The sequence below is a fragment of the Schizophyllum commune genome (genome assembly GCF_000143185.2).
Source record: "Schizophyllum commune H4-8 unplaced genomic scaffold SCHCOscaffold_10, whole genome shotgun sequence".
In the NCBI taxonomy this organism is placed as follows: Eukaryota; Fungi; Basidiomycota; class Agaricomycetes; order Agaricales; family Schizophyllaceae; genus Schizophyllum; species Schizophyllum commune.
In genome coordinates this window covers 1715484-1727599 of record NW_026089547.1, presented here as the reverse complement: position 1 = coordinate 1727599, position 12116 = coordinate 1715484, and the positions used below count along the sequence as shown (strand labels likewise).

At 57.3% G+C, this 12116-nt stretch overlaps 2 protein-coding genes across 2 annotated transcripts; one reads left to right on the top strand and one right to left on the bottom strand.

The window, feature by feature from the left end:
- Positions 1-3074: 3074 nt before the first annotated feature.
- SCHCODRAFT_0258147 (GMC oxidoreductase) lies at positions 3075-7369 on the bottom strand (the record flags this gene model as incomplete). The annotated part of the gene is made up of 14 exons (XM_003028817.1): positions 3075-3524; positions 3630-3689; positions 3767-3926; positions 3996-4081; positions 4138-4282; positions 4336-4514; positions 4634-5010; positions 5124-5194; positions 5293-5426; positions 5569-5677; positions 6211-6268; positions 6579-6619; positions 7103-7181; positions 7237-7369. 14 exons carry the CDS (start codon positions 7367-7369, stop codon positions 3318-3320), a joined length of 1839 nt encoding a protein of 612 aa, XP_003028863.1. The 3' UTR covers positions 3075-3317.
- Positions 7370-8445: 1076 nt separating this feature from the next.
- SCHCODRAFT_078491 (uncharacterized protein) lies at positions 8446-12059 on the top strand. Its single transcript, XM_003028497.1, has 7 exons — positions 8446-8585; positions 8638-9229; positions 9282-10928; positions 10979-11206; positions 11258-11470; positions 11525-11694; positions 11749-12059. Exons 1-7 carry the CDS (start codon positions 8563-8565, stop codon positions 11984-11986), a joined length of 3111 nt encoding a protein of 1036 aa, XP_003028543.1. The 5' UTR covers positions 8446-8562; the 3' UTR covers positions 11987-12059.
- The last annotated feature ends 57 nt before the right edge of the window (positions 12060-12116 follow it).

Sequence of the window (12116 nt, the reverse complement as noted above, 5' to 3'; positions counted from 1 at the left end):
CGACGACGCTGTCATGTCGACATCAGCGCTGGCACGATCACACTGAACGCGCCCACATTGATTTTACCCCGCTCCGAGCTGTTCTCCGAATTCTCGTTGCCGAGAGCAGGCGCCAAAGATGCCGGTCTTCAAACGTGGAGGTCCGCGCGACGCAAATCACCCGTTTCGTGCCTCGACTGCAGCAACTTCACAGGATTGATCCGTCGAGGCGGGCTGTTTCGCAGCGCTAAAGAGGTGGGTAGCCTCCACGACCACTCTGAGCAGGGGGGGCGGCAGTAGCATCTCGTCGAACGAGCCTGCTGCAAAACGTAAGAAAGGACCGGATCGATGTTGGGGAATAGGTACTCGGGCCCGTACCATCCGCAGACTCTGCTACATGTGAGTAAGCTGTCGACGACGGGGAACATCAGATACGTTTGGCTCTGTGTATTCAGTCTAAAACTGTCTTCTCGAGCTCCATCCGGCTTACTCGGCGCCTGACATTTCTATTCCGCGAGTTAACTCCGGCAATGATCTTCGCGAAGCACCTACCTATCTTTCCTCGTCGTTGAGCTTCGATCACTGCCCCAGTGGGTTGACAACGTAGGCCATTGTTCGTACATATCGAGCGAGCGTAGGGCCTGTAGTCTCTCGGATGTTCAGCAGCGCAGTGCGCTCGACCTCGGGACCCTTGCGGTGCCGGGTGAGGTACTGAATGATCGTAAGCGTCCGCAGGTGCCTTCAAGGTCACTCACTGGTAACGCAGTCGCTCCCTATTCTGATGTCCATCAAGCGTGTAAATGGGGTAGAGGTACGTCGCATAATCATTTCTGGGCGGCAGGGAGTCTGCGGCCAGCATCCGCAGCTCAAGGGATGCCGTATACGCTCTGTGTATCGTCAGTGGTGGTCCCGGGTAGACAAGCTAGCCACTCACCTCAACGGTGTCATCCCACGAGATGGGAGGCCTTGGCCGAAATTTCGACCGCTGCTCCGACTGAGTCTAGTTCGGTAGTTCAGCGTATACCCTCCGCCGATAGGCCACCGTTGAAGCATGTATTCGTAGAGATATCAGTACTAGCTAGAGGTATACAGTCTGTGGGAGCCGAGAGCGAGCTACTCTCGGCGGAAAACCGTGTCGGGCGGGATATGCTGACTGAGTATACGACGCACCTGAAGTGACCCATGCGTTGCTTTGAGTTTTCCTGACCCAAAGGCGTCTCAAGCAAGCAAATTTGTCAGTGGAAAGGCATAAGCGTGGTGCAATTTCCTTCGCGCTGCCCTCCGCCAGCGTAGTTGAACGTAACAATTAACAAATCCTGTGATAGGCTGGCTCGCCTGAGATGAAACAATAGCGCCCATATCTCTGCTGCCTATCCATAAAGCCAGAGAGGGCATAGCAGAGTACAGCTGTAGGACTGCCCCGCGAGTGCCGGAGCGCCAAAGACAGCAACGTGGCTAGGAAGTCTTGGAAGGCACTCGCCTTCGGTACGCCTCCGCAAAAAGTGCCGGTTACGAACGTTTTTGATTCTGAAGATATAAAATTGGATTGATATCCGCGTCGAGAATTCGGAAAAGGAGAGCGGTTGCTCGCATCCGAGAGGGCCGAATAGGCCCGTGCTTGCCTCGGACCCCATATCTGCATCACACTCCAACTCTCGCCCTGATTTCACTTGCAATCATTTGAAGGCGGCCCCAAAGTAACCGTCCGGGTTCGCTGCTACAGTCGAGAGTCCTTGCCTCCGCTCAAACGAGAGAAGGCGGTGAGAAATACGTGGCATGATGGAAGTCAGGAGGAGCGCCCGCCGCGCCGGCGATCTCCTTAATGAACTGATCGATCAAAACAATCCATATAAGGAAAAACGTAAGTTGTTTGAATGATGCATCCGCGCTCTCGCGTGGCAGCGCGTGGCCACTTGCCGCTGCATGCAGTCAAGCACGCGCGACACCCACAATCCTACCATGAAGTAGAAAGAACAGAGCTGAAGCCCCTCCCTTCTAGGAATATACGCTCCGTTGGAGGAACACTTGACTTTGCCCCAATAACTCTGGTGGAAGCCAATGCAAAAGATCCTTCGCCTCGCGTTCTCGTCGCAAACATTGCGATCCGTTCTACCGACGAACATGGCCTGTGATATCGTCTATCAAAGAGGTGGCTCTCGACGTTTGGCCTCAAAGGAAGCTCGTGACGCGTCGGAGAGCATTAAGCGCCGCTGCAGCGCCATGCGTGGCCGCTGTCCTCGCCAAACAGCGTAGCGACGGGCAACTGCTCAGCATTGCATCCGTTCGAACACTATTATGAGCCGCAATAATGTCCCTCTGGAGGCCCGTTGCTTTCGCGTCTGAGAAAGATTGGCTATACAAGTCAGAGAACCTCTTTTAATTGAACTCATAGGCGCAGAGACTACCATCACGGATGTATCTCGTCGGTGAGGGCCTGAAACCGAAACTCAAAAGTAAATAAGCTTGGGCAGTGTGGGCGACTGCAAGCGCCGGCTCGAGCGACGTAGCTGATGGTCGAAGGCCGTTGCTCTCGAGGCACCCAGGTTGTCAACGAAGACAGGTGTAGGTGTTTAGCGCGAGCAAGTGGAGTGCACAGCGATCCACTCTTCGGCGCGGAGCTTGCTCCGTTCATACCTGGCTCAGAGATATGGATCCGCGTCAGTCGGTGGAAAGACTCACAGCACCGAGTGGATAAGCCTGGGCATGTGGAATCAACGACCCAGGTACGCTACACTCGATCGGAGAACCGGCCGTCCTTACTGTTTTGCGCAAAGGTCGGCAAAAGAAAAGATGGAGCTTCGTGGCGAGTGACCTATATCGGAGAGCCGTGCAGTAAGATTAGCTGTCCTGTAGAGGCTAGAAGCAATGCTGGCCATGTCCGTGCATGTGCGCGCAATGCGCAATGTTGAACTTCAACCATCATTACCTTCGGCTCCGACCACATGCCCGTCACGTGTCATGTCCGAGTTCGCTAGCACCATCTTCAAGAAAATCCGCTCAATGTTCTGAAAGCCTCCTCGCCACCGGCAACCTATCGTACAATAGGATTGTGCATGAATTCTTGCGGATTCCCAGTAAAAGCCTGTCCCCGAGCTGCGGCATATTCAAGCATCGATCAGGATTTCGAGGACCATCCCTTCATCTACACGACCACACCCGGCGTACATCGCGGGTCAGGTCGCAGGATCTACTTTAAGCAGCATAAGCAAGCGCTGGCGACTCCATAATGAGCCCAATACAGCAGCGGGAGGAAACGGACGAGGCCAGGCCCATCGACCTTCCCTCCATCAAGCGAAAGTGATGCATCCACCAAGACCGAATTCCGGTTGCCCATCCATTCAGTCCTTTTGTTCCTTCCCAGCAGCGCCTCTGATAATGTCCGCCGCCCGCTCGGCTAGAGCGACGACCACGGCACACGGGTGTCCCGAGACCTGCGTCGGAAAAACGGATGCGTCGACGACCCGAAGGCTAGCGATCCCATGAACATTCAGCGCATAGTCCACGACGGACGTCGCTGATGATTCGCCCATTCGCGCTGATGACGTCTGGTGCGGACGCGTTAGAACTTGCTAGCAACAGCAGCACTCTGGGTGCGCGAACGAATGGGGGGCGTGGTATCAGCCGGCGGGGTAGGAATCGACACGACGTACAGAATGCCAAGGCGTGGCGGCGTTCCGCTTGATCCAGCGCTTGAGGTCATCGTCCGGAATCTGCACGGCGGGTAAACAGGGAGGGTAAGCGCGAGATTCAGACTCTGGGTAGGGCAACTAGTGAATGAGGGACGCACCGTGTCCGGGTTGGCGTCCCCAGGCCAGAAATACGTGGATTCGTCCTTGGAGTCAGCGGGCAGGTCAAGCTGCGACGCGAGCGGCTCCGTGCGCGCAATACGCATAGCGAGCCTGGCCGCTTTGGCAACTATAGCGAGGTCGTTGTCGTCTGCGCCGTAGCTAAAAAAGATAACGCGAAGATAGCGGCTTTGAGCGGTGGTCCTGCAGTCCAGATGCTCGTGGACGCACTTCGGGTCAATGAGTGGCGCGTCCCAAGGGTGCGCACTGCGGAGGGTGATGGAGCCTGTACTCTTGGGCTGTAGTGCGATGGTGCTCTGTGCATGTGTTTGGTCACGTTATCCACGCGTGGCGTAACATCAACATCACTCACAAAGGTGATCCCATTGTTCGACGGGACCATGACGCCGTCGTTGAGAACGAACAGGGGGGCGACGAGCATCTCAATGTCGGGAGCCCCCTTCCCGGTCGTCAAATCCTGGATGGCGTCGATGGGGGTGCTGTCGTGCATGGGTAACCTGAAAGCCGTATCAGTCTGTGCTTCACACCTGCATAAGAAAACCACATTTACTTCTCATCATCCGAGCGTAAGAACAATATAAGTTGCGCGCCCTGGGCTGCCAAAGGCGTCCCAAAGCCCTGATAGAGCCACTTCGCCAGAGCGACCGCGCCGCCGAGCGGTCGGAGAAGGTAGTCCCACGTCTGTGCGTTTGGCTTCGCGCGGAAGTTGAGCGCACCAGCGGCCATATGCTGAGAAAATAGTAGAATATCAGCACGATAACGTCAAAGCGCCTGACCAGCTCCAGAGCGTGTGGCAAGCTACAGAGCGTGGCCCTCAATTTCCCTCGCGACCGCCTCAAAATGCTCACATCGCTCAAATTCCTCCCCACCGCCGGCAGCTCGTGCGCCAACGGGATCCCGTGCGGCTCGATCTCATCCCGTGGGCCCACGCCGGACAGCAGCAGCAGTTGGGGCGTGCCGACCACCCCCGCGGTCAGGATTACCTCCTTGCGCGCAGCGACGGCGTACTTTGTCACGGAGGCTTTGTTGCTGAGGAGGACGCCGGTGGCGCGGAGTCCGTTCTGTTTTTCACTCGATTCCGAATACCGTCCACAGCCTGACCCCAAAGATTGTCCATGGCTCGACCCAGAGAACAGGATCCTGTCCGCGATAGCCCCTACTGCCACCGTTAGGTTGGGCCGCGCGAGCACGTCCGGTGAGAGGTAGCCGGTCGCGGCGGAGCTGCCTGCATGGGGTTCGTCAGTTGTGCTGCATAGGGTAGGCGGTGAGGTGTAAAGTCAAGCGGGGCAAAGTTCGTGCTGCGCGAACAGTGATAGAAGATCCGCGAGAAGCACTCACGGTTTCCCTTGGGATCTACAGCGGACACGACGCGGGAGACGCCCAGCGTGCCGTCCCGGGTGTTCATGTCCCTGTGAGCGACACGGTGGTATTAGCTACGAGTTCCATCACTGATAGTAGCCATCACATGGCGGAGGAGAGGAGAGAACAAAGCCCAAGCGAAACGCACTGCGTGTACGGTATACCCAGCGCTTCGCATGACTGGATGGTGGCCTTGAGAATGGGCTGCAGATCATCATGGTCAGCGTGCATATCATCATCGTGACCATAAAGGTTGGCTTGGTGCGCATGTGGGTCATCATACTGAGCACGTAGAAGATTATCGTGTGCATGCAGATCATCACGTAGAGCACTTGGCGGGATGCGTTTGGGGGAGGTCAGGGGTGAGAATAGAGTCGAAGGGCGAAGGCAATGAGACTATGATAGAGAACCGAATGGGACGTACGGCGAGAAGCCCGTGCGACGTATAGATAGGGCCGGAGGTACCGTGCTGGGCGACGTCGACGTCCGGGAACTCGGAGTGAGGGACGTAGTGCTCGGACTTGAGGAAATACCTGTGGGGAAGGAGGTGAGGGTGAACGTCAGGAGTTTGCGGGGAAGCGAGATGGGCAAGATGGGAGTGGATCATAGACTGCGAGTTGTTGAGAGGGTGCGAGATGTTGGGAAAATGCGAGATGAAAGAGGACGGTGTATGATGCAAGGGGATAGGACAATGCGAGCGGGGACGGTACAGGATAGTGAAAGGGGATACAAGGGCATGCTGAAGGAGGATGGGGGACTGCGATGAGGCGGACGCGGCTAGCGTAGCATCAGCAGATGGAGGTCAAAGCTTGGTCGGAAGCAGAGGGTGGGAAATGCGTATCCAGTGGCGGAAATGACAGAAAATCCGAGAACGACAAGAAGGTCCGTCCATTCCGCGGACTTGGCCTGGAGCGTCGTACGTGTACGGCATCGGTTGCTGCACGGCGAAGACATTGTACGGAGCAGGAGAACGCCGCGCAGTCAAGGGAATGACAACTCGGTTAACGAGAATACCGGCTGGCCATCGCAAACACTGGTTACTAGGTAGAAGACACGGACAACTCACCTCTCCATTTCAGCATAGCCCCAGCCCTTGGCGCCAGCCCGCTCCCAGCCGTCAAAGTCTGTTGAAGCGTCAGCACTCAGAAGTAATCTTCATGTCCGTTCGCCAGATTTATGCGCAACTCCTTGCACGATGTCCGCAGAGAAGCGTAGGGCTATCAGTCGCAAGGCAAGCGCAACACGATTTCCCGCGGACGGAGCTCAGTCTCGATGTTCTCGGAACAGGCGCGTCGTCAGCGGTCGATGCTCAGCGGTCAACAATTGCAGCAGAGGCAGTATCCGAGTCGGCGACGGCATTTGGACGCCGTTCTACCCCCAAGAGCAGCGTGAGGGCAATGAAACGAAAAATATAGCAAGATACGCGGAACTAACCTTCTGGAGTACATCGGTGGTACACGTACGCGTTGATGGAGCTATGGAAAGGGGCTCAGCCCACGGAAAATCACGAACGGAAGGCATAGTACTATAGCACCAGGCTTGAGCACCGGCGAATTCACTCACCTGCAGCCGCCTAATATCTTTCCTCGAGGAAAGTAGATTTCTTGCCCCTTCAAGTGATCTTGGGCGCTGTGTGACATGGAACGCGAAGAAATAAGTCACGGTTGAGAAGTGCGCGTGAGTCAGGACACATCATCAAACGTTTGCCCCTCTATACGCACGTCGTATGGAACCCCCAGTTTGCGCTAGTCTTTAGAATTTGACCCCATCCGAGGGGTATCTGAGCGAGAAGATTGCCTTCGTGACTGGAAGGGTCGCGCGTTAGCGATGGATTCTGGTAGTTGCTGTATCGGCCGCAAAAGACATTGAAAAGGCCAGGAACTTCGACAAGCAGGCGGAGACCCTGACTGCGCGTACGGATGCGACTGACAAACCCCAAAGTTTGACTCGGGGCTCACCTCTGACCGGCCTCCAAGAGTAGGACAGAACTCATGCGGTCCTCAGACAGCCGCGACGCCAGGACACATCCTGCCGTACCTGTAGCGCCTGTCAGCATGCGCCTCTACCCTGAAGTCCTCAGCGGACGACACACCTCCCCCGACGATCACGTAGTCGTATTCTCGGACTTCATCGATGGGAGGATGCAGTTGGCCGTCCTTCCCGGCGGCCACGGGCGTGGCGTACTGAGCGGGGTCAGAAACGGTCTTTGACCACCAGGAACCCATTGGTGTGGGAGTCGGGTTGATTAGCTTGTGGGAGGATGTACTGGCTAGTTGCTTAAGTGGAGTACTGGTTGACACTGGCGGCAAGGGAGCTCGAGCGCAGGGTGTACCAGGACGACAGCAAGCGTATGTTGTCGCCATCGCAAGGTTTCATATATGAGGATGGGGGGGGGGGTGATCTGGATCCTGGGAGTGATGCATGGGCGGGACGCCCATGGCCCGCCTAATCAGTCGTCGGAACAGGACTGTGTGGCAGGTACTGATGTGGAAGGGTAAGATAGGGTAGGCCGTATAGAGACAGTCATCGTTTTGGGGGTTGAAGGCACGCCAGCGCTCGAGAGTGAGTTGTCGAAGGCCACAGCTCGACGTCGAAAACAAGCTTAACAAGCAGCTATGATTCAAAGGGAACTGGGCAAGCCATTGAGAAGGACGGTCATCACGCAATCGAGGTGAGAACACAGCAGAAACGTTAGTTCAATCTTCGAGATAGCCCGCGGCTTACGGGACAGGGGAGTATGGGTCACCACTTCAACAAGTTGCGGACAAGTCGAAGTTGAGTCCAGGTTCGATTTCTGCGCTTGCCAGAATTCCACATGGCGGCCACGTGCGACGGATGGCGGGCCGCCGGAAGCGTATCTGGGCACAGGCGAATACGGCGGCGACAACCCTTGTTCTCGACCAGCAACGCCCAACGCCAGAAAATGGACGTCGAGGCGCCGACCCTTCAGGCAATGTCCCCTCCTGCTGAGGAGGCGCCCTCTGCGCCACCTGTCTCTCAAATATCCCAACCCCCGCCTACGGACGAGAACCCGGAGAGTTGCGCGCGAGAAGAACCTGTACCCGAAAGACCAATCGACAAAGAGCCCAAAGCCATATCCAGACCTCCTACTGCTCCTCCCAAGGCTGAGGCAGAGCCGAGTCCGAGAATCAAGGAGGCCACACCCGACACAAATACGAACAGCGCCTTGAAGGATACCCCCGATGAACGCAAGGCGCCTATTCCGCGTATGATCGCCACCCCCAACGATCAGCCACCCCCTCCGTCTCGCCCTCCCCCTCCTCCAAGCCTGGAGAACCCACCCCCTCATCCTAGCGGCGAACGGTCGCTCAACGTCACCGACGCGCTCAGCTACCTCGATAATGTCAAGCAGCAATTCAGCGATCAACCGGACGTGTACAACAAGTTTCTGGATATCATGAAGGAGTTTAAGAGCTCATTGTGCGTGCTGTATATCTTCTGCGCTTTGTCTTTCTTTGCTCACGCTTTGTAGGATCGACACGCCTGGCGTCATCAAGCGCGTCTCGCAGCTATTCCACGGCCACCCGAGGCTCATCCAAGGCTTCAATACGTTCCTCCCGATCGGCTATCGCATTGAATGCACTGGCGTCTCTGGCATCACCGTCACCACACCCACCGGACACGTCATGCAGGCCTCCGACATGCGATGGACTGAGCACAAGCCAGCCCCCTCACACCACCTTCCAACGGCTGCGCCAGAGGCCATGGAGTACCTTCAGTCGATCAAGCACTCCAACCCCGAGAAGCACCGCCAGCTCATGGGCGTCCTTCGCGCGGCCGGACAGGACACTGGTGATCGGGCGCAATATCTGGAAGATATCCAAGCTATATTCAAGGACGAGCCGCAGACGGCGGCTGCGTGGCAGAAGATGATGCAGCAGCCTTGGTCGCCGGAGAATTTTGCTGCACTCAGGACGATGACGCCTTTAGGCGCTAGCAAGCGTAAGGCGGATAAGGAGCACGGCCCTGCACCTGTCGCGCAAGCCAAAAAGAAGCGTAGGGTTGAGAGGGATCGTGAGACGGCGAAGGATAAGGAACGGGAGAAGGAGCCGCCTGCAGCGAAGGTCAGTGTATGATTTTCCTCCGCGTACCGTCTTTGGCTTACACGCCATCAAGCCCAAGCGCTCGAGGCATCAACAGCAGCAACAGGCAGCTACCAGCAATGCGCGCGATCGATCGCCCCCGCCTGCGCCAAGTCGTCGAGCCGCACCGGCGCAACAACCTGTCCCTCCACCGCCAGAAGAGCCCACCAATGAGCAGCTTGTGTTCTTCAACCGTGTGCAGCGTGCGCTGGGATCGAAGGAGCTGTATAACGAGTTCTTGAAGCACATCAATAACTTCACCCAAGATCACATCGACAGCGTGCAACTCGTGAAGGAATGCCGAAGTCTCCTCCGCGGTGACGAGGACCTAGTTCGACAGCTGAAGGAGATCGTGGGCTGGGACCAGCGCAAGGAGGACGAGTCGCACCTGCTCGTGCCGAAGAACCAGTCGTGGCCCCACCCGCAGGTCGTCACTATGCGGCCCGGGCGCATCGACATGAGCGTCATGTACGGCAGCTACCGCAAGCTCCCCGCCAGCGAGGCACAGGTGCAGTGCTCCGGACGCGACGAGATGTGCCGCTCCGTACTGAACGACGAGTGGGTCTCGCACGCGACCTGGACGAACGAGGACGAGATCACCTCCGCGCCCCTCAAGAAGAACCCGTACGAAGAGGCGCTGCACCGCTCCGAGGAAGAGCGCCACGAGTACGACTTCCACATCGACGCGATCGTGCGCACCATAGCCATGCTCGAGCCCATCAACAACAAGATCATGCAGCTCGGGCCCGACGACCGCGCGACGTTCAAGCTCAAGCCCAACTTTGGCGGCTCGGGCAAGAGCGTGCACCACCGCGTGATCAAGAAGATCTACGGGCGCGCGGCGGGCGTCGAGGTCGTGCAGATGATGCAGGAGCAGCCCGCGCTCGCGATCCCCGTCGTGCTTGGCCGGCTGAAGCAGAAGGAGGAGGAGTGGAAGCGTGCACAGCGCGAGTGGAATAAGGTGTGGCGCGAGGTCGACGCAAGGAACTATGCGAAGAGTCTGGACTACCAGGCGCTGGCGATCCGCGCGGCGGACAAGCGCGCGACGGCGCAGAAGACGCTGGTGCAGCAGATCGCCGCGGCGCGCGATGAGCAGAATTCGGCGAGGGCGAGTTTGGTGGACCCTCTGTTTGCGCGGACGCGGCCAAGGCACCAGATGGAGTTCGTCATCGACGACCCGCAGGTGCTGCAGGACGCGCTGAAGCTCACGCTCTCGTTCGTCGATCGTACCCAGGCTCAGGTGCCCTTTAACGAACGGCGTCGTATCGAGGCTTTCCTACGCGCCTTCGTCCCGCTGTTCTTCATGCTCGATCCCGTGGCGTTCAACAATGCCTTTGTCGTCGTGCAGGAGACCTTCGAGAGCGAGCCGAGCGAGGATGGAGCGGAAGACGATGGCGAGAGCGTCGCGAGCGGTGGCTCGCGCGCGAGTCGTGGTCGCAAGGCGGCGGCGGGAGATCTGCGGAAGAAGTTGCTGAAGAGCGAGCAGGCGAAGTCGACGGGGACGACGCGGGTGACGCGGTCGAGAGGGGATGCGAGCCCGGTCCCAGGTTCGAGGTTGGCGTCGCCGGCTCCTGCGGACGATGAGGCATTGGCGGAGGCAGCTGCGGCACAGAGGCGCAAGGGGCGGAAGAACATGTTCTTCACGAATACCACGTTCTACTGCGTGCTTCGGTTGCTTGAGGTAGGCAATGGTTCTTTGATTCTAACATCGCAAGGCTGACAGTCTGTCAGATTATCTACTCTCGATTGGCTCTCTTCAAGTCGCTGAGCATGGAGGGCGATCCGACGCAGCCTCCTCCCCACACCTTTGGTTACTCATCGGAGACGATGAGCATCGCTGAGCGTACAACCGTTGACCACTACTACGATCTTCTGCTAGACTCCTGCGAGCGTCTGTTCGACAATGAGATCGAGCAGCCCGCGTTTGAGGAGCAGATGCGCTTCATGTTCGGTGTCAAGGTCCGTTACGCCTCTTACTAATACAAAGACGGGCGACTGAACACCTTCCAGAACGCTTATAAGATCTTCACCATCGACAAAGTCATCGGTGCTCTCGTCAAGCAGGTTCAGAATGTTCTCGCGGACCAGAAGAGCCAGGAGCTGCTGGAGAACCTCAAGCGCGAGCGTTCCATCACTTCGCCGACTGTGCAGGACCAGATCAACACTCGGCACAACGCTGAGAAGATTCTTGGCCCGGACGAGAACCTGTTCCGCATTGACTGGGTATGTGACGCTGGCCTTTGTACGCTCATTCCGAGCCTAACATTGCCCTTACAGTTGCACGACTCCCGAACGATGACGATGCAGCTTATTGGCAAGGATGAGCCAAGCGTTGACGACTCCGAGGCGGTCGCCGAGCGCTGGCGTGCGTATTTGGATGCGTATGTCGCCGATGGGGATACGCCAGGTGTCCCCCAGGCGCATCTGCGTCGTCCCTTCCTGAGACGGTACGTATGGTCTATATATTCTCGACCTTTACCAAGCCACTCACGTTCACGTAGGAACGTCCCCGAAGATGTTCGTCAGGAGGGCCCGAAGGTTCTGACAGACGACGGACTTGAGATCCGCATATGCGTCAGGACATACAGGTTCTTCTACGTTCCGCTCAGGGAGGATGTGCTCGTGCATATTCCTCAGCCGAGGGACAAGGACTTACGAACGAGGCTTGGGAAGAGGGAAGAGCTGAGGAAGAAGTGGTTAGAGAAGTCGCTCGCGGATGCGCCTGAAGTGACAGCTTGAGCTCAGACGTCGTCGTTCTTGTGTGTGGATTCTATCAGGTGTTGTATTATTATCGTATCTTTCGTTGCTCGCTAGCTCCGGTGTTCGTTGCCCTGGCTCGATTGACTCCTCTGGGTACGCATGACTTGTT

Bases quoted from the DNA above. Each gene is read 5' to 3' on its own strand.
- SCHCODRAFT_078491 (XM_003028497.1), top strand. From the start codon at position 8,563: ATGAAGGAGTTTAAGAGCTCATT. The intron at 11,207-11,257 runs GTCCGTTACGCC...AACACCTTCCAG, and splicing joins GCTTCATGTTCGGTGTCAAG to AACGCTTATAAGATCTTCAC. The intron at 11,695-11,748 runs GTACGTATGGTC...ACGTTCACGTAG, and splicing joins CGTCGTCCCTTCCTGAGACG to GAACGTCCCCGAAGATGTTC.